Source organism: Leucoraja erinacea, chromosome 24 (genome assembly GCF_028641065.1).
Source record: "Leucoraja erinacea ecotype New England chromosome 24, Leri_hhj_1, whole genome shotgun sequence".
Lineage (NCBI taxonomy): Eukaryota > Metazoa > Chordata > Chondrichthyes > Rajiformes > Rajidae > Leucoraja > Leucoraja erinaceus.
The window spans coordinates 25,486,078-25,513,180 of record NC_073400.1 but is presented as its reverse complement, the minus strand read 5'-3'; the positions used below and the strand labels follow the sequence as shown (position 1 = coordinate 25,513,180).

Genomic DNA, 27,103 nt, shown 5'->3' with positions numbered 1-27,103 from the left:
AATAAGGCTAGTAATAATACTAGTAACAAGCATGGAAGGCTTACAAATATACTCTTGGAAAAAATTTAAGGCACTACATTTTATTGTGAAACAATTTCTCTCAAATTGCTCCTGTGATGGCAAAGTATTGTACTTTTATTCGTCCCGAGACAACCAAAGCTAAAAATGTAAAAGCTAATTTGTGCTACAGATGCTTACACACTTGTCCCAAAAATTTTGAGCAAAAATTTCACAGACCATTAACGTTTTTAATAACAGCAGAAATACCTGGAGCTAACAATCTTTAAAAACTCTGATCCATTGACCATTACATGTATCCGAAGATGCCTTTGAAACTCATGATAAGTTCAGGGTTTTGCAGCTGAGAAAAGGAGGGTTTGTATTGTGTTGCGTAAGAGGACGGGGAGGTGTAAAACAGTGCATGCAGCAGTCTAGTGCCAGAATTTCCCAGTCTGAAATATCCTGCCATATCTGCAATGCAACACACTGATCCAAAATGTTAAAGAAAATTAGATTCGTAAGAAAACAAATGAGACCCAGGAAGCCAATTTAGAGTTGGTTTAGTATAATATATTTTCAGCTTTGAGAGACATAGAAATCAGCTTTCCACAATTTTCCTATAAAAGACCCCATTTTCCAAAGCATTATGCACAAAACATTTTAATTAGAATACAATTGTATAGTGAAAGTAAGATGATCCTGCAACATCCCAATATAAAATGGAGTCACAATGACCAAAAGTAGATGTTAACTGTTGGGATAAGTCCATCAAGAACAATATGGACTAAAAATGTCAAAAACCAATGAACTATTAGTGCTTGAGAGGGAGAAGAGGTGCAATGATAAAAGGCCAATATGTAATCAACTCTTAATTTCACTTGCAACATCTACAACATTGGAAATGTGTCCATGCTTTTTTTTTGTATAATCATACAACTAACTCATCATTAAATCCACATTGGCTATAACCACTATGCAAAAAGGTGAAAATACTGTCTGTTCAAGCGATGCACATGGCAAATTTCAGGAACAGTATGTGCAAACGGTCTTCTGAGATCTTTTTAAATTGAAGATATAAAAACGGGTGAAGCCTCTTCAGATATGTTAATTTTCTTTTGAAATTGGAAATGCTAGCACTTTCCAATTAGGCAACAGTTCTTCATACCTGAAAATATAAAAATACAGCTAGTCATACAGAATCAGACAGTCACAAAAACCAAGCTTGATTACTGTTGTAAAATTATACATGCTATCTAAGCCAGTGTACAATTTATCAATAATAGAACTGCCTCAACAGATGAGAATGCCTCAGAAGTGTGAACACAATCTACTTTAAAGCACATATCTTTGGCATCTTTATATTAGAATTTACAAAGGCCACTCCCAAGCCTAGGCTTTACCCATTCAGAACCAAGGGTGACTGTGGATCTAAACTATTAAGAATGCTATCAAATATCAGTCTACATTGGCACGTAATGCTAAAAACTTACTGCAAATTGAAGGGATTCAGGTTTAATCAAATAATTGAGGGATACAAATGATATTGTACAGACTTTTGATCTTAGATATTGAGCAGATGGATTGCAATGATCACATATTCCCACACAAGCACTGATCTAGTCATCCATTCAATGCTTGATGCTGCCTTTTATGTACAGGATGGCAAGTTTCAAGTTGTAGCAAACACTACCAGTTTTGGGAGGCTAACTTGGCAAACATATGCTTAGCAGCAATTTAAACAGGAAGTTGTTCACAAGAATCAGGCCATTTACAGAGTTGCTAAAGCACAGCCCTGCCTAATCAGACACCATCACCAACCAGTTCAAACAGCATAAATTGGCAAAGAAACAGCAATATTACTGCAAAAATGAAAAGTATTATGAGGCCAGAAAAACAGGTTGAAAATTAAAAGTAGCTCAGTGTCACAGTGAAAGAGCTGCTGCCTTTCAGCATCTGACACCTGGGTTCAATCTTGACCGCGGGCTGCTGTATGTAAGGAGTTTGTATGTTCACCCTGTAACCGTGCAGTAACCGGGTGCTCCAGTTTCCTCCCACATTCAAGAGACGTACAGGTTTGTAGGTTAATTGGCTTTGGTAAAAGTTGTAAATTGTCCCTAGTTTGTTGGATAATGCTGGTGTATGGGGGGCGGCGGGGGTCTCTGGTCAGTGTGGACAAGGTGGGCCTCTTTTCACGCCATATCTCTAAAGTAAAAGAGTGGGTTAGGGTGCATTAAGGGGGTTAGCGGGAGGAGCAGCGTCCCAGATTGAATGAAGATAAATGATTCTCCCACAACCAGATTGTGGATGCTCCTACCAGAAATTCCATTCCCCATTTGATTCTGGCAACCTCCTTTTGTGCAAACTCTTACAGTGCCCTCCATAATGTTTGGGACAAAGGCCCATCATTTATTTATTTGCTTCTGTACTCCACAAGTTGAGATTTGTAATAGAAAAAAATCACTTGTGGTTAAAGTGCACATTGTCAGATTTTAATAAAGGCCATTTCTATACATTTTAGTTTCAACATGTAGAAATTACAGCAGTGTTTTTACATAGTCCCGCCATTTCAGGGCACCATAATGTTTGGGACACAGCAATGTAATGTAAATGAAAGTAGTCATGTTTTGTATTTTATTGCGTATCCTTTGCATGCAATGACTGCTTAAAATCTGTGATTCATGGACATCATCAGTTGCTGGGTGTCTTCTCTGGTGATGCTCTGCCGGACCTGTATTGCAGCCATCTTTAGCTTATGCTTGTTTTGGGGGCTAGTCCTCTTCAGCTTTCTCTTCGACATATAAAAGGCATGCTCAATTGGGTTCAGATCGGGTGATTAACTTGGCCACTCAACAATTTACAATTTTATAGTTTTGAAAAACACCTTTGTTGCTTTAGCAGTATGTTTGGGATCATTGCCTTGCTGTAGAATGAACCCAATGAATGGCCAATGAGTTTTGAGGCATTTGTTTGAACTTAAGTAGATAGGTGTCTACACACTTCAGAATTAATTATGCTACTACCATCAGCAGTTGTATCATCAATGAAGATAAGTGAGCCAGTACCTTCAGCAGCCATACATGCCCAGGCCTTAACACCCCCACCACTGTGTTTCACAGATGAGGTGGTATACTTTGGATCATGGGAAGTTCCTTCTCTCCTCCATGCTTTGCTCTTGCTATCAACTCTGATAGAAGTTAATATTATGTCTCATCTGTCCACAAGACCATTTTCCAGAACTGTGGTTGCTCTTTTAAGTACTTCATGGCAAACTGTGAGATGGCCATCCTATTTTTGCAGCAAAAGCAGTGGTTTGCATCTTGCAGTGTAGCCTCTGTATTTCTGTTCATGAAGTCTTCTGCGGACAGTGGTCATTGACAATTCCACACCTGACTCTTGAAGAGTGTTTCTGATCTGTCGGACAGGTGTTTGGGGATTTTTCTTTACTATAGAGAGAATTCTTCTGTCATCAGCTGTGGATATCTTCCTTGGCCTGCCAGTCCCTTTGCGATTAGTAAGCTCACCAGTGCTCTCATTCTTCTTAATGATGTTCCAAACTATTGATTTTTGTAAGCCTAATGTTTGGCTGATGTCTCTAACAGTTTTATTCTTCTTTCTCAGTCTCCTAATGGCTGTTATGACTTTAATTGGCACAACTTTGGTCCTCGTGTTGATAAACAGCAATAAACGTTTCCAAAGGTGATGGAAAGACTGGAGGAAAGACTGGGTGCTGAGAGCTCTCTTATACCTGCATGAAGGAGGCATTTAAACACACCTGAGCAATTACAAACACCCGTGAAGCCATGTGCCCCAAACATTATGGTGCCCTGAAATGTGGGGACTATATATAACACAGCTGTAATTTCTACATGGTGATACCAAAATGTATAAAAATAACCTTTAATGAAATCTGACAATGTGAACTTTAACCGCATGTGATTTTTTTTTCAATTACATATCTCAAACTGTGGAGTACAGAAGAATACAAATAAATGATGGGTCTTTGTCCCAAACATTATGGAGGCCACTGTAAAAGTCCCAAGCCACTTCAAAGAACTTTACACAAAAATCAATGTGATGTTACCAGATAAAATGTTGAGTGAGAGTATTAACATAAAGAAGTGTTTGGGTAGGATTTTCACCAAAGCTTAGAAATGGCAAGATAGTGTTACAGCACAAATGGTGTAGCAATAAAGGATGGTTTACAATTTAGATCAAGATAGAGGGCATAGACTACAGAGATGGGGAGTGGCCCTGGGGAATGCAAAGTAGTCTATTAATGCTGAGCTAATGCACAAAGGTAATCAGCGATCCTAGGTGACCTCTTTATAGAGAATAAAAGGAGGTTGATCAAAGAGCCATGGAAAAGTAGAGCAGAGAAGCAACCAATACAGAAATGAGGATTGCAGCTGATCAGCTGAGGCAAGGGTAGAACCAAATGGCATTATGGAGCTAGAAGTCGTCAATCTTCATGACAGCAGAATTCTGTGACTAATTTCAGAAAACTATCAGGGATAGAGATAGTGTAAATAAATCGGTGCTTGATGGTCGGCATAACTCAGCCAAACGACCCATTTCCATGAAATGTATTGCTACAATTATGCACAATGGCAGCTGATGGGAAAAAATAATGTATTAATTCAGAGCTAATGCACTTTAATTCAGAGCTAACTCACTCTTTTACTTTAGAGATACAATGTGGAGACAGACCCTTTGGCCCACGGAGTGCACGCTGACCAGTGATCACCCCCGTACACTAGGACTATCCTACGCACTGGGGACAATATACAATTTTTACCGGTCAATTTGTTACAAAACTGTAGAGTTTGGAGTGATATACCTCCGATGGCGACAAGTGTTGTATACCCACATAATGAATATTCAGCAAGCGTCTAAGAAGGAGTTTGAATCAGGGACCAATGATAAGGGTTTATCCTTTCCATTATGAAGCAGGAGGAAAATTCTGCTTATCTAGTATTGGATAATTTAGAAACAGAAGTGGAATCAAGTGATGCCTGTAGTGGAGAGAGAGGTAAAATTGATGGCAGAATCTTCAAGCACAAAGGCACAAGATAACAAGCGGATTATAAAAAGACCTCGTGAACGGAAGCATTTGCATCTAAAATGGAAGGTTTAGGCTTATTATTGCCACATGTACCGAGGTACAGTGAAAAGCTTTGTTTTGCATGCTATCAATGCCATACATACATACAATCTAGCCAAACTCAAGTACAATAGGTAGAGCGAAAGAAAAGATACGGTGCGCAGAATATAGTTTGCAACATTGTAGACCAACAGTTCCGTCTTGCATTGTCACCTTCAGCAAGATGGCATTTCAATCGCAAATCTGTGCAATGAACGACCAACCGATCATACCTGGCTCAGACCTGCTGCATAGCAGAAGTTTAAAGCAGCATACATTGTGATTTCTTCTTTTTACTCCTTTCCACTGGCGCTTTCCTATTGATCTGCCTGACCAGGTCATAAAAGATCTGCAGAAAATAGAAAATGTGTTTTACTTAATCACGCGTACATGCATTATATGGCAGCACGGTGGTGCAGCCAGTAGAGGTACTGTCTTAAAACACCAGAGACCAAGGTTCAGGCATGGAAATCGCTATCAAAATATGGGGGGGACCGGGGGACACAATTTCTTGGCGGCCACACGCGCATGCGCACACTCACACACACACGCGAGGCTTTGGAGGCTTCAGCCGTGGGCCCTGTGAACGGTAATTTCAGCTCAATCCAGCACTAAATGCAGCTCAACTCTGCCTGTCTCGCCGGGTTAACCTACAGCCCTGCCTGGACTGACGGGACACCAGTCCGGAGCCGTGGAGCTAGTGCTGCTTCTCCGCGCTGGCTGTAAGCCTGGGCCATATTTCCCGTATGTCCAGGCAGGGCTGCAGGTTAACCTGACGGGACAGGCAGAGTTGAGCTGGGTTTAGCGCTGCTTCTCTGCGCTGGCTGTGGGCCTGGGGGCACTGCTCCCTTCTGACTCCTGACGTCTCTGGCCATCCCCGGGCGTGGGGAGGGCACTCGGATGGGGACGGGGATGGTCCAGTGGCGGTTCGGCAGCAATCCCGGTTCGGAGACCCGGGATTGATCCTGGCTGCGGATGAGGCGCAGGTCTGTGTCCAGGGCTGCCGAGAGTGTTGGATGCGGAGGTTGGTGGGTTGAAAGGAGAGCCTGGGGAACTAACTAGGGTGCAGAAGTGACCTTGGGGTTTATAACATCTTAAATGGTACAGATAATATGAATAACCAGTTTTTCCCCAGGGTAGGCAAGTCTAAAATTAGAGGGCCTAGGTTTAAGGTGAGAGGGGAAAGAGTTAAAAAAGGATCTGAGGGACAATGTCTTCAGATGGTGATGTACAGAGGCTTGCAAAAGTTTTCATGCCGCTTGAACTTTTCCACATTTTGTCACGTTACAACCACAAACGTAAATGTATTTTATTGGGATCTTATGTGATAGACCAACACAAAGAGGTACATAATTGTGAAGTGGAAGGAAAATGATACATGGTTTTCAAATTTTTTTACAAATAAAAAACTGAAAAGTGTGGCGTGCAAAAGTATTCCCCCCTGAGTCAATACTTTCTAGAACCACCTTTCGCTGCAATTACAGCTGCAAGTCTTTTGGGGTATGTCTCTACCAGCTCTGCACATCTAGAGACCGATATTTTTGCCCATTCTTCTTTGCAAAATAGCTCAAGCTCAGTCAGATTGGATGGAGAGCATCTGTGAACAGCAATTTTCAAGTCTTGCCAGAGATTCTCAATTGTATTTAGGTCTGGACTTTGACTGGGCCATTCTAACACGTGAATATGCTTTGATCTAAACCATTCCATTGTAGCTCTGGCTGAATGTTTAGGGTCGTTGTCCTGCTGGAAGGTGAACCTCCGCCCCAGTCTCAAGTCTTTTGCAGACTCTAACACGTTTTCTTCCAAGATTGCCCTGTATTTGGCTCCATCCATCTTCCCATCAACTCTGACCAGCTTCCCTGTCCCTGCTGAAGAAAAGCATCCCCACAGCATGATGGAGCCAAAAACTTCAATTCTGATCTCATCTGACCAGAGCACCTTCCTCCACATGTTTGCTGTGTCCCCCACATGGCTTGTGGCAAACTGCAAACGGGACTTTTTGGCTTTTTTTCAACAATGGCTTTCTTCTTGCCACTCTTCCATAAAGGCCCGATTTTCTGGAGTGCACGACTAATAGTTGTCCTGTGGACAGATTCTCCCACCTGAGCTGTGGATCTCTGCAGCTCCTCCAGAGTTACCATGGGCCTCTTGGCTGCTTCTCTGATCAATGCTCTCCTTGCCCGGCCTGTCAGTTTAGGTGGACGGCCATGTCTTGGTAGGTTTGCAGTTGTGCCATACTCTTTCCATTTTCGGATGATGGATTGAACAGTGCTCCATGAGATGTTCAAAGCTTGGGATATTTTTTTATAACCTAACCCTGCTTTAAACTTCTCCACAACTTTAACCCTGACCTGTCTGGTGTGTTCCTTGGGCTTCATGATGCTATTTGTTCACTAACAAACCTCTGAGGCCTTCACAGAACAGCTGTATTTAAACTGAGATTAGATTACACACAAGTGGACTCTATTTACTAATTAGGTGACTTCTGAAGGCAATTGGTTGCACTGGATTTTATTTAGGGGTATCAGAGTAAAGGCGGCTGAATACTTTTGCACGCCACACTTTTCAGTTTTTTAATTTGTAAAAAAATTTGAAAACCATGTATTATTTTCCTTCCACTTCACAATTATGCGCCACTTTGTGTTGGTCTCTCACATAAAATCCCAATAAAATACATTTACGTTTGTGGTTGTAACGAGACAAAATGTGGAAAATTTCAAGGGGTATGAATACTTTTGCAAGCCACTGTACATATGGAATGAGCTGCTAGAGTTAGTGGTAGAGGCAGATGCAATTCAAATGGCACTTAGGCAGGTACATGAATAGGAAAGTGAGAAATATGGGCCTGGTGCAGCAAGTGGGACCAGCTCAGTTGGGCAACTTATCAGAATGGGCAAGTTGGGCTGAAGGGCCGTTTTCCATGCTGAATAGTTCTATCGACTAAAACCTCGTCTAAGAATAGAAACCACGTGCTAAACAGCATTAGAGAAAGCTTCCCGAGTAATACTTTACATTCCCAGGTCAGGAAGAAAGCTGCTAGAAAAGTAAACCTTGCCTTTCTCCATTTCAAGTACATATCTCTGCACTAGTGTGTCAGTCCTTTATTTTCTGAATAAGTTATAAAGAAAACATTTAAATTGACAAACAACCTTTACGTTTAACCTGACGAAATGGATATGTGAACCTACCTCATTAACATTGATCTTCGATTTTGCGGAGGACTCTAAAAAGGCACAGTTGTTCCATTGTCTTGCTAGGTTCTGCCCCAATTCTTTGCCCACTACTCGCTCATCTTCCAAGTCACATTTGTTGCCAACCAGAATCATGGGAACCTGAATGAAAACAAGCAGTAAAGTTAGACATTTGGCTGTAAATTCCAATGCATTTAAAATGGATCTTGTAACTTTATTTGCAATTATTACGTTACCAATCAAATGGGTCAAATGACAAACAACCGCATCCCGTTATTAGACGTTACTTCAGCCCAACATGCCCACACCGACATGTCTCATCTACACTTGTCCCCACCTGCCTGCATTTGGCCCATATATTCCTCTAAACCTATCCTATCCATGTACTGTCTAAATTGCAATGAATAAAAATTTATTGATATTGATCTCACCCATCAATGCTTTCAGGTAGAAAAAAATTGAGAGACCCCAAACCATACTGTAGCCCTAAATGATCAGATTTGCTACAGATATGTTAAGGCGTAATGTCTCAACTAAATGGAAACATTTGTCCTTCCAATAGAATGTGAAAGTTAAGGAAGAATTGCATATTAGATTAAAAATTATACATTTGTGCAGCCAGACATCAAAATTACAACTATTAATGAGGTGACGGTGAAACACAGAAACATAGAAATTAGGTGCAGGAGTAGGCCATTCGGCCCTTCGAGCCTGCACCGCCATTCAATATGATCATGGCTGATCATCCAACTCAGTATCCCGTTCAACAAGTTCTACATTTCAGCAAACTTACATGAACAGGCTGCGTTCCAGCAATAATTGCAGTCAAACTTTTGATTTGCTTCCATAAAGTTTAGTTTTAGTAACAAATAAACACATCAATTTTTATGCCAAAGCATGTCTGTTGTAATAATCGCCTTACTTATCATACCAGGTTGTAAAGACAATATAAGTTGACCAAGTTATAGCACAAATTAACATTAGTAAACAATAAATTGTCAAGTACGATAGTTGACATCAAAGAACAAAGGAGCAATGTCAGGATGCAATTTATAGTTTAATGCACGTCGCCAATAACGCATCCTGTTTGATATCACAATGAAGATCCCACTGGACTGCAGCGGCCCAGACGATGTAATAAACATGTCATATGTCAAGGCTGAAAAACTCATTTTCTGAACAAAGATTTACCGAATCAGGATAACAGTGAAAAGCTGTGTTTTGCATGCTATCCAAACAGATCAGATATAATATATAAATACAGTCAAGTCATATTCAAGTAAAATAAATAAAGGGGAAGATACAGAGTGCACAATACTTCTCAGCATTGTAGTGCATTACTTCCATAAACAAAGTTCAATGTTCTCAATAGGATAGAAGTGAATTGGACAGTATACCAGCTTACGGAAGGGCAATTCTGAAGGCTGATGGAGGGGAAGCAGTTGTTCAAGTCTATTGGAAAGCGCTTTCATGCTTCATACAATCTGCAGTGGAAAGGAATGGCCAGCATTGGACAAGTCTTTGATTACGTTGGCTGCTTTTTGAGAGGCAGTGTGAAGTGCAATGGAGTCAATGGTGGGAATTCTAGTCTGTGTAATGCACTGGGCTACATGTTTAACTCCTTGCAATTGCTTAAGATATTGGACTGAGCAGGAAGATCATGAAACTAATGGGGTTTTTTTTCAACTATAATGCAATCTAGCAATATAATTTCCAGAAGAAATATATATTTCTTTAGCCTAGCTATCTATTCAAGATTCCCAATACAGAGGCTCAAATATCTGGTGGCCTGGCGATAAACATCCAAAAGACAATCAAACAACAGCTCAAAATTTCAGAGGTAACAGCCCCAAATCCTGATAGAGCCACCAGGCGGAAGCACAGAGCTTAAAGTGGGAATCAACCATGTCCATAGGTTCTAGGAGCAGAATTAGTCCATTCGGATCATCAAGTCTACTCTGCCATGCAATCATGGGAAGATCTATCTTTCCCTCTTCACACCATTCTCCTGCCTTCGCCCCAACACCCTTACTAATCAAGAATCTGCCAATCTCCACCTTAAAAATATCCATTGACTTGGCCTCTACCACCATCTGTGGCAATGAATTCCACAGATTTACCACCCTTATTCCAACATTATTCCCAGATACCAGCAAGTAGAACATCAGATCAATATGGACAAGAATACCAGCAGTAAAGAAGGCAAGAAAAAGTGTCTGCTTTCCTTTACCACCAGTTGACAAATTCAGAGCACAGCAGGTACCCAATACATTGTCAATTTGCACAGCCCTTGAGCCAGCTATGAAGGACAAGGCAACCAGACTAGACGGATGAGAAACGCATAATTCTCATAACGGTGGGCTCAACCATTTTTAGGGTGGCAAAGTGGTACAGCGATAGAGTTGCTGCCTTACAGCGCCAGAGACTCAGGTTCGATCTTGACTACAAGTACCGTCTGTACCGAGTTTGTGACTGCATGGGTTTTCTCCATATCCTCTGGTTTCCTCCCACATTCCAAAGATTTGCTCGTTTATAGGTTAATTGGCTTGTAAACTGTCCCTGGAGTGTAGGAGTGCCAAAGAATGCCTCGCCAGCTTGCTTGAATGACTACCGACCAGTGGCCCTCACCTCGGTGGTCATGAAGAGCTTCGAGAGGCAGATCAAGAACCACATCTGCGCCTTCCTCCCTCGCAAAATGGACCGCTGCAGTTCACATACTGTCCGAACAGGTCCACGGGGCTATGTGAGGATGCTGTTCATTGACTTCAGTTCAGCTTTCAATACCATAGTCCCCACCAGACTTGCTGATAAGCTGCTGGAACTGGGGTTGAACACTCCCCTGTGTGCCTGGTTCCTGGACTTTCTCACCGCCAGGCCCCTGGGAGTCAAGATGGGGAGACATACATCCTCACCCTGAACACAGGATCCCCCCAGGGTTGCGAAGTTAGCCCCCAACTGTACTCCCTGTATACACATGACTGTGTGGCCAGGGTCAGCTCCAACTCCAAGTTTGCTGATGACACTGTGGTGGTGGGCCTGATCTCCGATAACGATGAGAAGGCCTACTGGGAGGAGGTGGCTGATCTGGCACTCTGGTGTCAGGACAACAGCCTCCTCTTGAATGACATAAAAACTAAGGAGCTGATTTTGGACTTTAGAATGGCTCAACATCCGAGAACGTTCACGCCACTAGAGATAAATGGGACTACTGTGGATAGGGTGAGCTGCTTTAAGTACCTGGGAGTCCACATCACAGAGGATCTGACGTGGACAACACACACTGCCGCACTGGTGAGTAAGGCAAGGCAGCGCCTTTACCACCCCAGGCAGCTGAGGAAATTCATAGTCTCTCTGAGGATCCTTCAGTGCTTCTACTCTGGGGCTGTAGAAAACAAGTGTCCAGCAACATCACAATCTGGTTTGGGAACTGCTCTGCCCAGGACAGGAAGGCTCTGCAGAGAGTAGTGCGTTCAGCCAAACGCACTATGGGAACTACACCTGCCACCCCTGCAGGACCTATACACCAGGAGATACAGATCCAGAGCCAGCAACATTATAGGGTACCCCTACCACCCCAGCAATGGACTGTTCCAGCAGCTACTGTCAAACGCCTCCGCTGTCATGCTGTGAAAACAGAGAGGATGAGACAGAGTTTCTTCCCACAGGCCATCAGGACTGTAAACTCTTATCTCACCAGGGACTAATTTACTGTACTAATTTACTGTTGTGTTGTGTCTTTGTGTAAAAAAAAAAAATTCTAACATGTAAATACTGATTCTGTTCTATTCTGTTCTGTTGTTGTAAACCAGAATGGTTTAGTTTTAGAACAGTATACACTTAACTCAATGTTTTAAGACTTTTCCTTAAATTGTTTTACTACTCTTGAATTGTAAGGAAGTTTTAAACAATATCTGCTCAAGTATTGTTTTTAGATACCTCACTAAAGCGTAATAAAAACATTGGTCGATGATTTGTGGGCAAGCCCTTTGTCTTAAATAAATTCTTTTGAAATATTTGGCTTGGTGGAAGATCTTAAAAGTTCACTTCTCATACTTGATGACTAATTTGGGATTACAACAGGGCGTGGGTCTAGATGGGTCTTTTAAACTGCCAACAAAATCTGTCAAAAGATCTGCGTTTCAAAAGTCTTTGATTTATAACCAAGCCTATTTTGATTTTATTTCTAAACAATTCCACAGCAATCATGCCCTTAAGGAAAATTGCCTCCACATTTAAATACTTTTTAATAAAAAAAGTAAGCACACGGCTTTCCTCTCAACAGACGCCAATGTTACAGCTGGCCGGAAGCGAACTGAATCACCCAATCATTTCCTTTTTTGGCATAGTGTCACACATCCCATAAATTTAGTGTCCCATAAGACTTTTTAATTTTAATCAAAATCTGGAAGAATTATAAACACTCAAGATCATCCAAACTTGCTCAAATTATCCTGTTAAAGCAAGCTAAACTTTCCAAGAACAAATTTAATTTAAGGCATAATTGACAAAACCACAATATGCTTGACGCAACATTTTAAGTGCAGATCAATTAACTCTCTTGTGGAATTTTAAGACAATGATACCAAAAGTGTAAAAACTCTTACTGCTTTTCCCTTTAATGTTTCAGTAGATTTACATCTGAACAATCTATTTAACCAGTTGACATCAGAACAGAAAATATACCAATATTTATCTCAACGTTCTTCAATGAGGCAGTTATTTAAAACTACCGTTTACTTTTTCAGGTACTATTTCAGGTACAACATAGTTGTACAGTCTCATTCAATGATTGCATATGGTTTAAAAGTGAAGAATTACACATGAACATTCACTGAAACTGCCTCAGCAATATTGATAATTACAAAGCTTTAATTTTCATCTTATGTTCTATTTAAAATTGGTTGTATCCACATTGAAAAAGTACATTGAAGATAGACACAAAATGCTGGAGTAACTCAGCAGGACAGGCAGCATCCCTGGAGAGAAGCAGCATCCCTGGAGAGAAGATAGAATGGGTGGACGTTTGTGGGGACGAGACCCTTCTTCAAACTGATGTCAGGGGAGGTGCCCAAGGGCGAAATATGAGGTACTGTTCCTCCAATTTGCACTGAGCCTCACTCTGACAATGGAGGAGGTCCAATGGAGAAAGGTCAGATTGGGAATGGGAGGGGGTGTTAAAGTGCTGAGCAGTCGGGAGATCAGGTAGGTTAAGGTGGACTGAGCGGAGGTGTTCAGCGAAACGATTGCCGAGCCTGCGGTGGTCTCGCTGATGTACAGAAGTTGGCACCTGGAACAGCGGATACAGTATTAAAGGTGCAAGTGCACCTCTGCCTGAAAAGACAGTTGGGGTCCATGGAGTGATGGTTTCATAATGGGGAGGGGGTGGTTTGGGTGGGAACAGACAGGAGTTGCGGAGGGAATGGTCTCTTCAGAAAGCAGAAAGGGGTGGAGAGGGAAGATGTATAGTGGTCAACAGTTTGGAGGATTATATGCTGCAGCGACATTCGTCAGGGCATTACTTGAGAGCCTGGAAGAGGGGAACCCCCCGATTCCTGGAAGCTAGCAGCCATCCTGTCATCACAAAATTACTTTGAAAGCACATTTGGAGATGGCGGTTTCAAAAAGTACCACATAAGGCTTTTCTTTCAACCTTTCTTCATGCATTACTTTGTGGCTTTGGAAGCTAGCAGCCATCCTGTCATCACAAAATTACTTTGAAAGCACATTTGGAGATGGCGGTTTCAAAAAGTACCACATAAGGCTTTTCTTTCAACCTTTCTTCATGCATTTACATCAAGTAGGCTTAATCTAGTTTACCTGCTGCCACAGGACTGAATTGTCAAAATTAAATGACCAACTTTAAATGTAAACTTTCATAGCCCTGGGAGTCATGTGTCATTGCAACTCTAGATTACATGCAGCCCATTTCCTTTCAGTCTTGAAATGTAACTATAGATAGAATCATACAGCATGGAAATAGGCCCTATGACTCAACTTTTTCATGGAAACCAAGATGCCCCCTAGACCCATTTGCCCACCTTTGGCCTATATCCCTCTGCACATTTCCTATCCATAGTAGCCAGTTCAACGACCACTGGCAACACATTCCATACACCCACCATGCAAAATAAATGCCCCTTGGGGTCCCATTAAATATTAACCCTCTCACCTTAAACCCATGTCCTCTGATTCTGGATTCCTCAACCCTGGGTTAAAGACGGCATTTGCCTTCTCTATTCCCCTCATGATTTCATACACATTTATAATATCACTCCTCAACCTCCTGTGCACCAATGAATAGAGTCCTAGCCTACCCAACCTACGCACCCTCTCCAAAGCTTTCACATCTTTCGTGTAATGGGGCAACCAGAATCCATACTCCAAATGCGGCATAACTAACATCCTCCATCACCGTCTCAAAGCACTCAATCAAGTTAGTGAGACATGACCTGCTGTGTACAAAGCTGTGCTGGCTATTCACAATTCTCTTTTCATTCTCTTCCAAATGGAAGTAAATCCTACAATTTTCCACATGCAAAACCATGCCGATTAAAAACCAGCCCACCGATCCAAATGCATATGATTAAAAAGAAAACTTGAGATCACTCTCAACACCATCCCCAATGTCGTCCATTAACAAAGACAATGGCTTGCAATCTGAAGTCTGAATCTGAAGTCGGAGTTTGCAGAAGGGTCGCAACACGAAACGTCACTCCCATTCCTTCTCTCCAGAAATGCTGCCTGTCCCACTGAGTTACTCCAGCATTTGTGCCTACCTTCGATTTAAACCAGCATCTGCAGTTCTTTCCTACACAATGGTTTGCAAGTCCTCCTTTAATCTCTCTCAACATACACTGGTACTAGTGAAGCACGGCATCAATAATATAATCTAACACATTGATTTAACACAAGGAAAAGTGGCTGACAAGTATTTTAAATGGTAACACTGATGGAATTTAAATAGTAAGAAACCATACCATCCGACAACTCCAAAGAAAGTCTCTGGAGATACCACCGTGGTTTATTCACACAAACCTCAATTGAGACTATAATGAATGGCTATTTTTTAAACAGTTCATTTGCACTGCTGGTGAACTGTAACAAAGTGTTCTAATGAGAAACAAATCTACCCATGAGCTACTGTTCAATGGGCATATAACTGGAACAACATCCACCCTAATCATTTCCTCCAATGTCACATGAAACCTACATAAAAAGTAGTGGGAGAGCCAGATGGCGAGTGTTCATCCTGTTAGGAAGATGCTATTAAGTAAGGACAGAGGGTATGAGGTTCTGCTATGACTGATTGCTTTTCATGCATGACACAGAGTGCAGTGTTTGCACAGCTTTTTCTTTCAAACATTGCTACAAATTAAAAGGTATAATTTAACGGCATGAGATTACGCAGCAGCCGTGCAGGGCTAACGTAAACAAGAGCCATGGAAAGGATTGACTACTTGTTCTGGAGCAACGCCACAGAGATCAACATGGAAGCAAGGCAGAGTTACTTCAGATAATTCAAGCATCACCTAGCAACAGATTAGGGAGTACAATGAGCAGAAAAACTGAGTTAATCAGCTGCTCAACTCTTTGATACACAGGGATGCTCAAGAGACCACATGATTGTGCATCCATGGTGAAAAGTACTTTAGCATTCCCAACATGCTATTCTGTAAAAAAGTATAGTTCCATTTGAGTATTCAAGCAAATTTGCCTATCGCAGGCACACTGAAAGCTTGCCCCACTGCTCATTCAAAACTGGTCCAAGGACTATGCAAACTCTGCCAGCCATTGGAAATAAACAACAATACCTTGCTCAGTGCTCAGGATGCATTCCCAGGAACAAGAGTGCTAATGGAATTGGTGTTAAAAGGTCACTAAAGCGCTATGTGGAGTGTCACATTACTGACAGCACTGCAGTGATGGAAATCTGGCACTAACCCCAGTCTTCCATACTCCTCTGCCGTGGCAGGAACCAGACACAGAGGAACAGCCTCAAGGAAGGCACTCTGACCTAAAACATTAACTGGTTTCTTGTTCGACAATAACTGTTCGACTGGCCAGCATTTCTGTTTTTATTTCAGATTCCAGCATTTAAAGAGTTTTCCCGGCCTCAGCATTCCCTTCCATCATGGCCTGTTGGCTGCAGAGTAGGAAATAGCATTACTATATTGTAAAAATCTGTTTTGTTATCCCACACTAAACGATTGCTTAAAAGGCCATGGACTCAGAATTATAGAAGCTCACCGCATGCCCACATTTGGTGCTACATTGAGGTGTCTTACTGTATATGGAATAAATGAGAACTCTTGTTACAATGTCACAGAACATGGCTTACAAATATGATAAATTGTGTCATAAAGCCCTCAACAGCACTTCACGTGTCACAGTAAAATTAAAATTTATAATCCTCCACATGAAGTGCACTTTAATTCCTTAACATATTTCATGTGGATACAAAATACAATCTAAATTATACAACATATTACTCAATACTCCTCAATACTGTGACATTACACTCTGCTGGCTATTTGAAAAGGCTATCCAATTAGTTCCTGCTTCTTTCCTTAGCCCTGTAGGCTAAGACTTTCAGATGTATGTCTACAAATTTAGTTTGAGTTTAGAAATAGAGCATGTAGGGTGCCTTTGGCCACCAAACCCGTGCCAACCACCAATCACCCATACACTAATACTATCCTACACACTAGGGACAATTTACAGAAGCCAAATAACCTACAAATTTGCACGTCTTTGGGATGAGGAAGAAAACCTGACCACCCAGAGAAAAACCCACGTGGTCACAGGGAGAATATACAAACTCCATACAGACACCACCCGTAGTCAGGATCGAATCAGAGTCCCTGGAGCTGCAAGGCAGCGGCTCTACTGCTGCACCAATGTGCTGACCCTTACAAACCTTCCTGAAAGTTACTACCAAATTCACTCAGTCATTCACCCAGACCATCGCAGGTTTGTTCAGCGAAATAATTTAGCATTCTACTTGCCAACAGTCCAATGCTAATCTGAGTACCGGCTTCAAATTAATAGTTTTTTCCATCCCTGAATCAAGACCTCAATTTTGAACTCTATTACATCTCATCTTAACCTTTTGTTCCGAAGAATAACAATTCTAAGTGTTTCTAGTTTCTTTGCATGACTCAATTCTCCATCCCCTGATACTGCCCTGAGAAATGTTCCCTGCTTGCAATCTAAGGCGTTGACATCTTTTCTGAAGTACAGACCCCACAAGTGGTCATCACCCACGCCATAGATACTTGAACCACTACATCCCAAATCCATGTTGTAATGGTAATGCTGCTGGAAGGGAGTAAACTGAAATCCCAAGTTTCAGGAGCTGGGAGACCAACCATACCAAGTTAAAACGTAGGAAACATTTGGCTGACATTTGGTTATTATATAATTTCATTGCACAACTCCATTTCAGGTTTCATAAGTCTGTGAAAATTAAGTATTTTTTACAAAGGTTACAGTGCATCAGATAGCAAAATAAATAGATACTCTACAGCCACATTCTGGGCAGTCGCGGTGGCGCAGCGGTAGAGTTGCTGCCTCACAGCGAATGCAGCGCTGGAGACCTGAGTTCGATCCTGACTACGGGTGCTGTCTACGGAGTTTGTACGTTCTCCCCGTGACCTGCGTGGGTTTTCTCCGAGATCTTCGGTTTTCTCCCACATTCCAAAGACGTACAGGTATGTAGGTTAAATGGCTTGGTAAATGTAAAAATTGTCCCTCGTGAGTGTAGGATAAAGTTAATATAAGGGGATCGCTGATCGGCACGGACCCAGTGGGCCGAAGGGCCACTTTCTGCACTGTATCTCTAAACTAAACTAAATGCCTATAATCAACTTAAAAAGTAGAAATGTCAGACAACCAGCCAAAAAGAAAGATTTCCATAGAATATTTCCGTAGAATATTAGCATCGAAGCAGCACATCCATTCCTCCAGGAGCAATTTCTCATTAAGTACGAAATATAAGAACCATTTCACTTGGGACAACAACTGCCAAAACACAACGTTTATTGCAGATTTGTGACGTGCTACATGAAGTTATGAGGCTTTTGTTAAGATTGTACAAGAAAATTACATCATCGCGGGAATTAAAAGGCAAGGCTATAAATGCATTCTTGCAATTTAGGTTTTTAAAAAGTGAAGAGAAGAAAGGGTCAATCATTTTTTGCCAAACAGAAATTGAGCTACTCGCAATCACATTCTTAAAGCTACACCGCACAAAACTCATTCACCTCGGATCAAAACTAGGAAAGCATAAATAGGAACAGTACTAGTTATTTTAGGTTTGCAGGTTCTGGATACACAGCACACAGTGGCGCAGCGGTAGAGTTGCTGCCTGACAGCGTGAGACCCGGGTTCATTCCTGAATACCAGTTCTGTCTGCACGGAGTTTGCATGTTCTCCCCATGAACTGCATGGGTTTTCTCCGGGTGCTCCGGTTTCCCCCACACTTCAAACACATACAGGTTTGTAGGCTAAATGGCTTGCTAAACTGGCAAATTTCTTTAGTGTGTTGGATAGTGTTAGTGTACGAGGAGTCACTGGACGGCGTGGACTCGGTGGGCAGAAGGGCAGCATGGACTCAGTGGGCCGAAGGGCCTGTTTCCGTGCTGTATTTCTAAAGGTCATATGCTTAATTAGCATCACCACTGTAACAAAAAAAGATCCACGTCATTTCTATTTCCTTGGGTTAGTTTACACTCCATTCCAATACCCCAAATCACACAAAACTAATGTGCAAGTTGACCTAGAAGAATATAAATCAATGAAGCTAGGATATGATCAGACTCAAATATCAGAGGAAATGCATTTTTATTTAAAATAATTTGGCTAGTTAGGCTTACTGTATTTATCTGACCAGTCACTTTTTGTAAATATTTGTGCACAAATTAGGAAGTGAATAAAGCCAAAAGCCAAAAATAACACTTTAGAATTTACTGTAACATCTAATTTACTGTAACTTCTCCCCACCCCTATTTAAAATACAGCAGGCTTTGAAGCAGCTCTTCAATTAATTCAATTTATCAGATCCCCAAATTTCCCCCATTTTTCCTCCATCATCAAAAAGCATACTCCAAATTCTGGGTTTGCATTCAAAACAGATACTGGTCTTATATAGCAAGCTTAATTTTGAATCTACTGTTCTGTAACTTCCAGCAATGATAAGCAAGTGGTGCTCATTACTGATGAGAATTCAGTTTTCCTACTGTAAAATTAATATTGCTCAACTCTAGTCATCTCCATCTACCTGCGAACAAGTTTCATTTTTAAAAGATCCATAAGCTGATAAATTGGAAATGCACAAAATCATTCGATATGGTAATCTTACCTCAGCAGTATTATAATAAACGGCATCAAAAACACACATGACCAGTGAGAAAAAATTACTATGTGAAGGAAACTAGTTCTGCCATTTATAGGAATGAATGCATGGACACATATAGGACCCCCCCCCCCCCCCCCTCTCCCCTCTCCATGCTAATTTTATAAAAGTCCTGGATCCAGAATCTTGATGCCACATCACTGAGAGCCCAGTGGGACCTCCCTCACCACAAGGAGCGCAGCTCCCCAAAGCGGCTGCCCGGCATCACCTTGTCCAACGCTGCTGAGGAACAACAATAACCACTGCCTGATTCCCACATTCAGAGATTGACAGCAAAATGGGACATCTGAGGCTTTGGGGTGAAGAAACCATCTCCCGCTCCAAGTGAGATTCCCACAACTAAATAATTCAGGATGAAAGGACATCGACCTTAAACATTAACTCTATTTCTCCTTCCAAAGACACAAACCTGCCGAATGTATGTAGTTCTTGACAGCTAAAAATGAGTCTTTGTTACTGCAAGCTAAAGATATCACAAGCCGTTTGGCACATTGTTTAATGGAGTCGTGTCAATTAAAGCAACCTCAATGCCGTGTCAGTTTCTATAGCTTACCCTAGTAACCGGAATCAGTTATAAAGAGGTCCTTAATAACGAGGATTTACTGTACTAAAGTCACCAAGTCTTCAAACACACTATTACACTCTGCTCACTCAGTACAGTTCCTATAGCAAATTATTTACTCCAAACCTTCAGTTTGTACATGTTACTTTTCCCATTTCTCTCCTCCTAAGAGATCCGCTGCTGGTACCATTGTAGGAAATCCCCTTATCCTCTCCCATGGCCTCAGCATCCTTCTGAAAGTACCTCACCCTGAATTGGACAATACCTCAGCTGAGATTCAAGGTTTAACTAAACTTCCTTGCTTTTGTACTCTATTTGTAAAGTTACAAATCCTGCTGGCATTTAAAAATAGCTTTAACTTCCTGTCTTGCTACTCAAGGATGCATCAAGGAATAGATCCCATTGACTGTTTTTTTTTGCTTTACACTGTGCACTTAAGCATCAAGACTCCAGCCTTCACCTCAAACTTAAAATATCTGGGGGGGGGTTAAACAAAATATGAAAGCAAGACTGTCTAATGATAAAAGTCAAGGAATGTATAGGCATATTCTAGTTTTCCCATCAAACAACATGTTTGCAATTAGCAAACCGGAGAGCGGACATGACCGCCCATCTACCCAATTGGAGACTTTCAAACACTCTATAATCTGACTTTACCTTGCACTAAACATTATTCCTTTTATCCTGTATCTGTACACTGTGGGTATAATCACAGTGACTTTCAAGCTGACTGGATAAAGCTTTTCATTGTACCTCTGTACACCTGATAGTAATAAACTAAACAATTATTTCAGGGAACACATTTGCACTTATTGCCAGCACTAAATCTGTTGAATTCTCCCAAAGAATGCTCTGCTCTTTTAGATTATTCTTTTCTTACCTGGAACAGACCAGTAAAGAAGATCAGGCCCTTTGAGCCACCATATTGCGTCAAGCTCATTATGACAAGTTCAACTAACCCCATCTGCCTGCATCTGATCCTTATCCCTCCATTCCCTGCATGTTCACATGCAGCAGCAACAGGAACTGAAGTACAATGAATACAACTTTGCTACTCAAGCAGTCATCAAAACAACAACGTATTTCATATTTCTGTAATGTATAAAGGCCAGCTTTACAATGCCAGATCACCAAGCATGAAAGACTGCCCCTTGGTACCTCTCAAGTGAAGGACACAGGAAAGCACCTACGCTGGGCATCATCTTTCACATAGAGGTCACAACTACAACATTAAATTTCATTTAAAATCTATCATAAATACACCCTAATTCATTATTCATTCCATGCCCAGAAGCCAAGTATACTCATGTTAACTTATTAAATACCCATCTCTGCCAGCAGTAATGCTACACATATGAATATATTTAATAAAGGGATGTTTTTCTAAAGTATAATTATTGAATATTTTTACCAACATAGGAAAAATTTTAAATTGTGATGAAGCAACAATGCGTGCTTCATTGTAAAAAGCAGAAACAAAGATTTGTGCATGCTCTATAAGTTTCTTCAGGGTTAGAAGCCAAGACCAACACTCCCATATTTTAGGTTGAACACCTTTCATGGAACTTGTTTTAACAACACTGATTTGGTGGGCAGGGGAAAGTTGGTGGGGTGGCAAATTCTTGAAATAAAATTGTAAAATTTCACCTTGTACAGTTAAATACTGTAGATATCAAGTATGAGTAATGTATTCAAAACTGGATTTAAGTCAGCTTCCCAAGTTTCTTATAAGCCAGTGAGGTTGAAGTAATATTTATATATAAAAGTAACTATGATTAATTATGACAGAATAAACAACTGCTGTTTGAATAGTTTACACATTACAAAGCCAGCAGCATAATCAAGGACAGTTGCACCCTGGCCATTCCCTCTTCTTTCCTCTCCCATCAATCAAGAGGTATAGAAGTGTGAAAATGCACACCTGCAGATTCAGGGACAGTTTCTTCCCAACTGCTATCAGATAACTGAACCATCAACTAGATGTCCCCGAGCTACTAGCTACCTCATTGGAGGCTTCAGACTATCTTTAATCGGACTTTACCTTGCAATAAACATTATTCTCTTTACCATGTACACTGTGGATAGCTCAATTGTAATCATGTATCGTCTTTCCGCTGACTGGTTTGCACGCAACTGAAGCTTTTCACTGTACCTCTGTATTCTTGACAATAATCTAAATTAAACATCAGCAATGGCTAAAAGTGTCAAGGTTAAAAAAAGGTTACAAGTGTGCCGACAAATGAAGGCGATCCTACAATTTAAAATAAGAGTGCCATCTAGAAAGTAGTTCTATTAGACCAACAGTTAAAATACAGAAGCATTATTGCCTTATCGAGGCTGAAGGAGCATACCCATGTGCAGAAGAAATGATTAAATGCAACCCGATTAGATAACTCAACAAGTGACTTGGATTTTCAAGAGATTTGATAAGGTTATGCACAAAACACTGAGTCAAGATGGAGCTGAATGGCAGATCACATCCTTGATATAATCAGCTGTGGCTATGTGGAGATAGCAACAACAATGAATTTGGTGGCTGTGAGGAGGATGAGGCAGCAGCCGTGTCCAGCACAGTTCCATGGAGACGTGTTCTGTAATATTAAAACATATGGAGCCAGGAAGCAACAGCCACATGCATACGATGAAAGGATGCACTTTTGTAAGAGTGGATGTGCCTGTTAATATGACTGAGGCACAATAAGCAACAGGAAATCTTTTGGTTTCTGCTCTGCTGAAACCTTGCAACTTTGTATCCTAGAATACTGCCATTTGAAAGAATTAGTTCACATTTTTCTTATTCTTGAAGTGCAAATCGCGCATGCAGACAAAAACTGTTGCATCAGTGTTGAAATTAGAAGGCACAACAATAGCTAATATTCATAGTATTTCTCTACTCAGGTCAGAATGCACGGCATATTTACTACAACACTAAACATGAAAACGCATGGCCAACTCAGTACGCACAGTACAATAGGGGTTTCTGAAAACCCTGATAACTGCAAGTGGCCAACAGATTCCCACCCCTCCTTGCAAAAACAAGGGATAACCTCAAGCACGAACCAATGTAACATGACAATTCTCACCTTATTCAACACTAAAATTTGAGAACAAGTGTTCCGCCTGCCCAACTACCTGATACAGCTGCATTAAGTGTGGGCACAGATTTCACTGTGGCCTACTTCAATGTGGACCATTAATATGACAAAGAAAGGACAACATTTAAGAAAGGCAAATAAAGGGTATTCATGAGCAATTTTCAAATGGAGCTCGGAGGGTTGACAAGTCTCCAGATGAATCTCTCAGGTGAAGCTGTCCTATCAATAACGGCAAAGGAAATTTGAGGGTGGGAAATAATAAAGAAAACATTGAAGTTAAACTTGGCGAATTTCTATCCCTGCTGGGAACAAACTGCAACTACGAGGCAATTCGATAGAAAAACGTACTTTTTAATTCACGGAGTCCCAAAGCTTGTGCTTTGTGACCATCAGGAATACAGCTTTATTCCTAGAGCTATAGCGGCTCTGAACCGGCCCTGCTGAGTGCCCCCCATCCCCCCTTGGACTGTCTCCCTCGGATGTTCACGTCACACAGCTTATTTATTTATTTTACTCTTCTTTTACATCGGTTGGAAGCTGCATACTAAATCTCGCTGCACTGACGTGCAATGACAATAAAATATATTATTATTATTATTATTAGCTGCTGGTCCAAGAACAAATCAATATTTAAATTACTTTTCCATTCCCTCCAGGCCATATCCCTCAACTCCTGCAGCTCATTGTGATCTTTGAACTCTGTACTATTTTTGACACCCTTTGTAGCCCCAATCAATGGATCATGTTTCAAGTGGCTGTGCCCAAATCTCCATCCCCAGTTTCTCCGCCTTGATTTATTCTCCCCCCCCCCAGGATTCTCTTTTTTACCTCCAGGCTTTTAGTTATTTTACCTTGTTGGTTGATCGCTGTCAAATTAAAATAATTGTTGAGACTTGAAATGTATTCAAGGGGACGTGTCACATCACTTTCAATATAGTGGACTATTGGTCCATCAAAACCAGGTATCAGAGATATTACAAAGTTTAAAACACCAATGTTTGCTTTTGAGAGTGTGGGAGAAGGAGAGTGGGTATAAACCAGAATATAGCTAAATGGCCAAATATTCTTCAGCCAATATACTAGTTATTTTCTGATTCAATCTGGGCCTACATTGTCTCCAATGCCACAATGAATAGTCTGTATTTCTCCCCAACCCTCACCCACCCCAGATCAAATCCAAGTTTCAAACATTCTCATTGGGCCTGGCCTCTATAGTATCGTGTCTTCTGCTTTATTTTACAGATATAAGCTTTGCCATGAACATGGCAGAAAAGTAATTTAGAATTTGCTCCATTTCATGCAGCTTTATATTTTGACGATCAAAGGAAATTCGTTGAAAGGAATAAATAATGTTGTAATTTGCCATGTTTTTAAAAATGTTATCGCCAATCTGAATATTCCATGATGGTGCGGAGAGGAACAATACATCTATTGAAATCATATTCTGTCTAGATAACAAACAAAAACTGGATATTTCATCCACATTAAATCCTTTACATTAATTGATTCTATGTTTTCACCTTCTCTGCATCCATTTGTAAAATTGTAGATCAAATTCCCTGCACCTCATTAAAAAAGATGGACTTTTTTCCCTGAAAATCAAGTGCTGACAGCTTGGGAACATTTCCAGGAAATAAGATTTATTAAAGTGAGAAAGGAATTTGACCGAGAAAATAACTTTCACCAATCATGCCAATAAAAAATATACATGTACATTTACACAAGCTGATTCAGGATTAAATTGTAAGACTATGAATTAACTTTTCATTGCATGACGAATGTAATAGTAAGAAGCATTACTTCTACACATGAATGAAGTGGCAGATGTACTGGTAAGATAAGACGTCATCTGATCTACTTCGAATGGAACCAAATTGTAAAGGCAAGGTGACTACCAGAGAGTCGGAGGCTCCAACGGCAGGTCTGTGGACGGCGGCACCGGGAGCCCGCGGCTCCCTGGAGGGAGACCGCTTTTCAGGGCTCTCGCAACAGCGACTTCCCCCGCCCGAGTTGCGGGGTTGAAGAGCTCCTGGAGCGGGGCCTAACATCACTGCCCCGCGCGGTTTGGAATGGCCGCGGGACTCTGCGAGCGCACGCCGGGGGCTCCAACATCAAGACCCGGTGTGCGACCTCGCACCACCCGGCGTGGCTTTAATGGCCGTGGGACAATCGCCATCGCCAGCCGGGGGCTTTGACTTTGACTCTGACATCGGGGGGGGAGAGTGCAGTGGAGAGATAAGTTTATTAGGCCTTCCATCACAGCGATGTGATGGATGTTTATGTAAATTATGTTGTGTCTTGGGTCTATGTGTTTGTAATGTATGGCTGCAGAAACGGCATTTTGTTTGGACCTCAAGGGGTCCAAATGACAATTAAATGTATCTTGTATCTTGTATCTTGTACTACATAGTAAATCAAGGTGACTGCAGTTAGAAAACTAAAGGATGGAGAATTTGATCCAATCTGAGTCACTTCCCACCAAGAATTTACTTTCCAGTCAGTTGTTCACAATCCCATCTCATTTTGCAACATTGGTATAGATACATATTTCCTAATAGCTGGTCCCAAGTGCCTCACTAGGTGTAGCTTGTCAACACGAGATTAACCTTATGCCAATTTTCTTCTATCCAATACCAATTCTCAATCCATATCCATTTATTACCCACAATTTCATGTGTTAACTTTTTTGCCCACGCACGAATAGAATGCTGCTGAAAGTTATGAAAATTTAAATATACTACACCCACTGGTTCTTCCAGCTATTTCGAGCAGTCACATCCTCAAAAGTATTTCAAAAGACAAGTCAAATACAATTTTTTTCCAATAGAGTTTTTAGTTTAAATTTTCAAACTTAACAAAATCTCAAGAATTGGAATACTTAATTTTAGAAGGCTAAATTAAATCAAGTGTACTTACATCTTCAGTGTCCTTCACTCGCAAGATCTGTTCTCTCAGGTCCTGCAAGTCATTAAACGTTGACTGTGCAGTTATAGAATATACTAGTGCAAACCCCTGGCCATTCTTCATATACAGATCTCTCATTGCTGTAAACTGCTCCTGGAAGGAACACACACAAAACATTTGATCAGTTTATAGGACTAAATAGATTTATGTGCTTTTTTCCTTATAAAGATAGTTTGTCATAAGCACCCAAATATTAATACACATCATAGTTTTAGTTTTTTGAGGTTTCACATTAGAGATGCAGCATGGATTCAACCTGAAAAATCGACTTCCCATTTCCTTCCACATATGATATCTGACGCAGTTCTTCCAGCAGTTTTTTTTCTCCAATAAAACAACACTTGTGGCATAGGTATGAAGAGAATTTGAGTCACAAATTAACAAAATTTACACTTCTTCCCTGTGCCCCGCCTCCAAAAAACATTGCAAATCTCTAACTAAAGCACGTAACCAAAGCAGTCACAAGTTGGCTGCCCACACCCTCAACTATTACAACACACGTTAAAACTTTCAGTTCCCCATGTAGTGCAGCCCAGCCATGCTATCCGTGCAGTCGCGCCACCACATCCTCCATCTCCAATCCACACAAATGTAGGCCAAAGAATTACCTACATTCACCAGAGAGCAATGAACAAAAACAAAAAAAAAATTCGACTTGAGCTTTGAAGTTTTGAGAAGTTAGATTTGAACTTGAATATTGTAATGTTTGTATAAACACCAGAGGGAGCACCAGAGCTC

At 41.1% G+C, this 27,103-nt stretch overlaps 1 protein-coding gene across 1 annotated transcript in view; it reads right to left on the bottom strand.

Annotated features, from left to right (window-relative positions):
- Positions 1-234: 234 nt before the first annotated feature.
- Positions 235-27,103, bottom strand: part of rap1aa (RAP1A, member of RAS oncogene family a) — a 45,668-nt gene continuing 18,799 nt past the window's right edge. Inside the window, exons 4-7 of the mRNA XM_055654856.1 lie at positions 26,318-26,458; positions 8,329-8,472; positions 5,374-5,489; positions 235-1,165 (exon numbers count right to left, since the gene is read on the bottom strand). Coding sequence (XP_055510831.1) covers positions 5,403-5,489; positions 8,329-8,472; positions 26,318-26,458 — 372 coding nt within the window. The 3' untranslated portion in view covers positions 235-1,165; positions 5,374-5,402. The remainder of the gene's footprint in view (positions 1,166-5,373; positions 5,490-8,328; positions 8,473-26,317; positions 26,459-27,103) is intronic.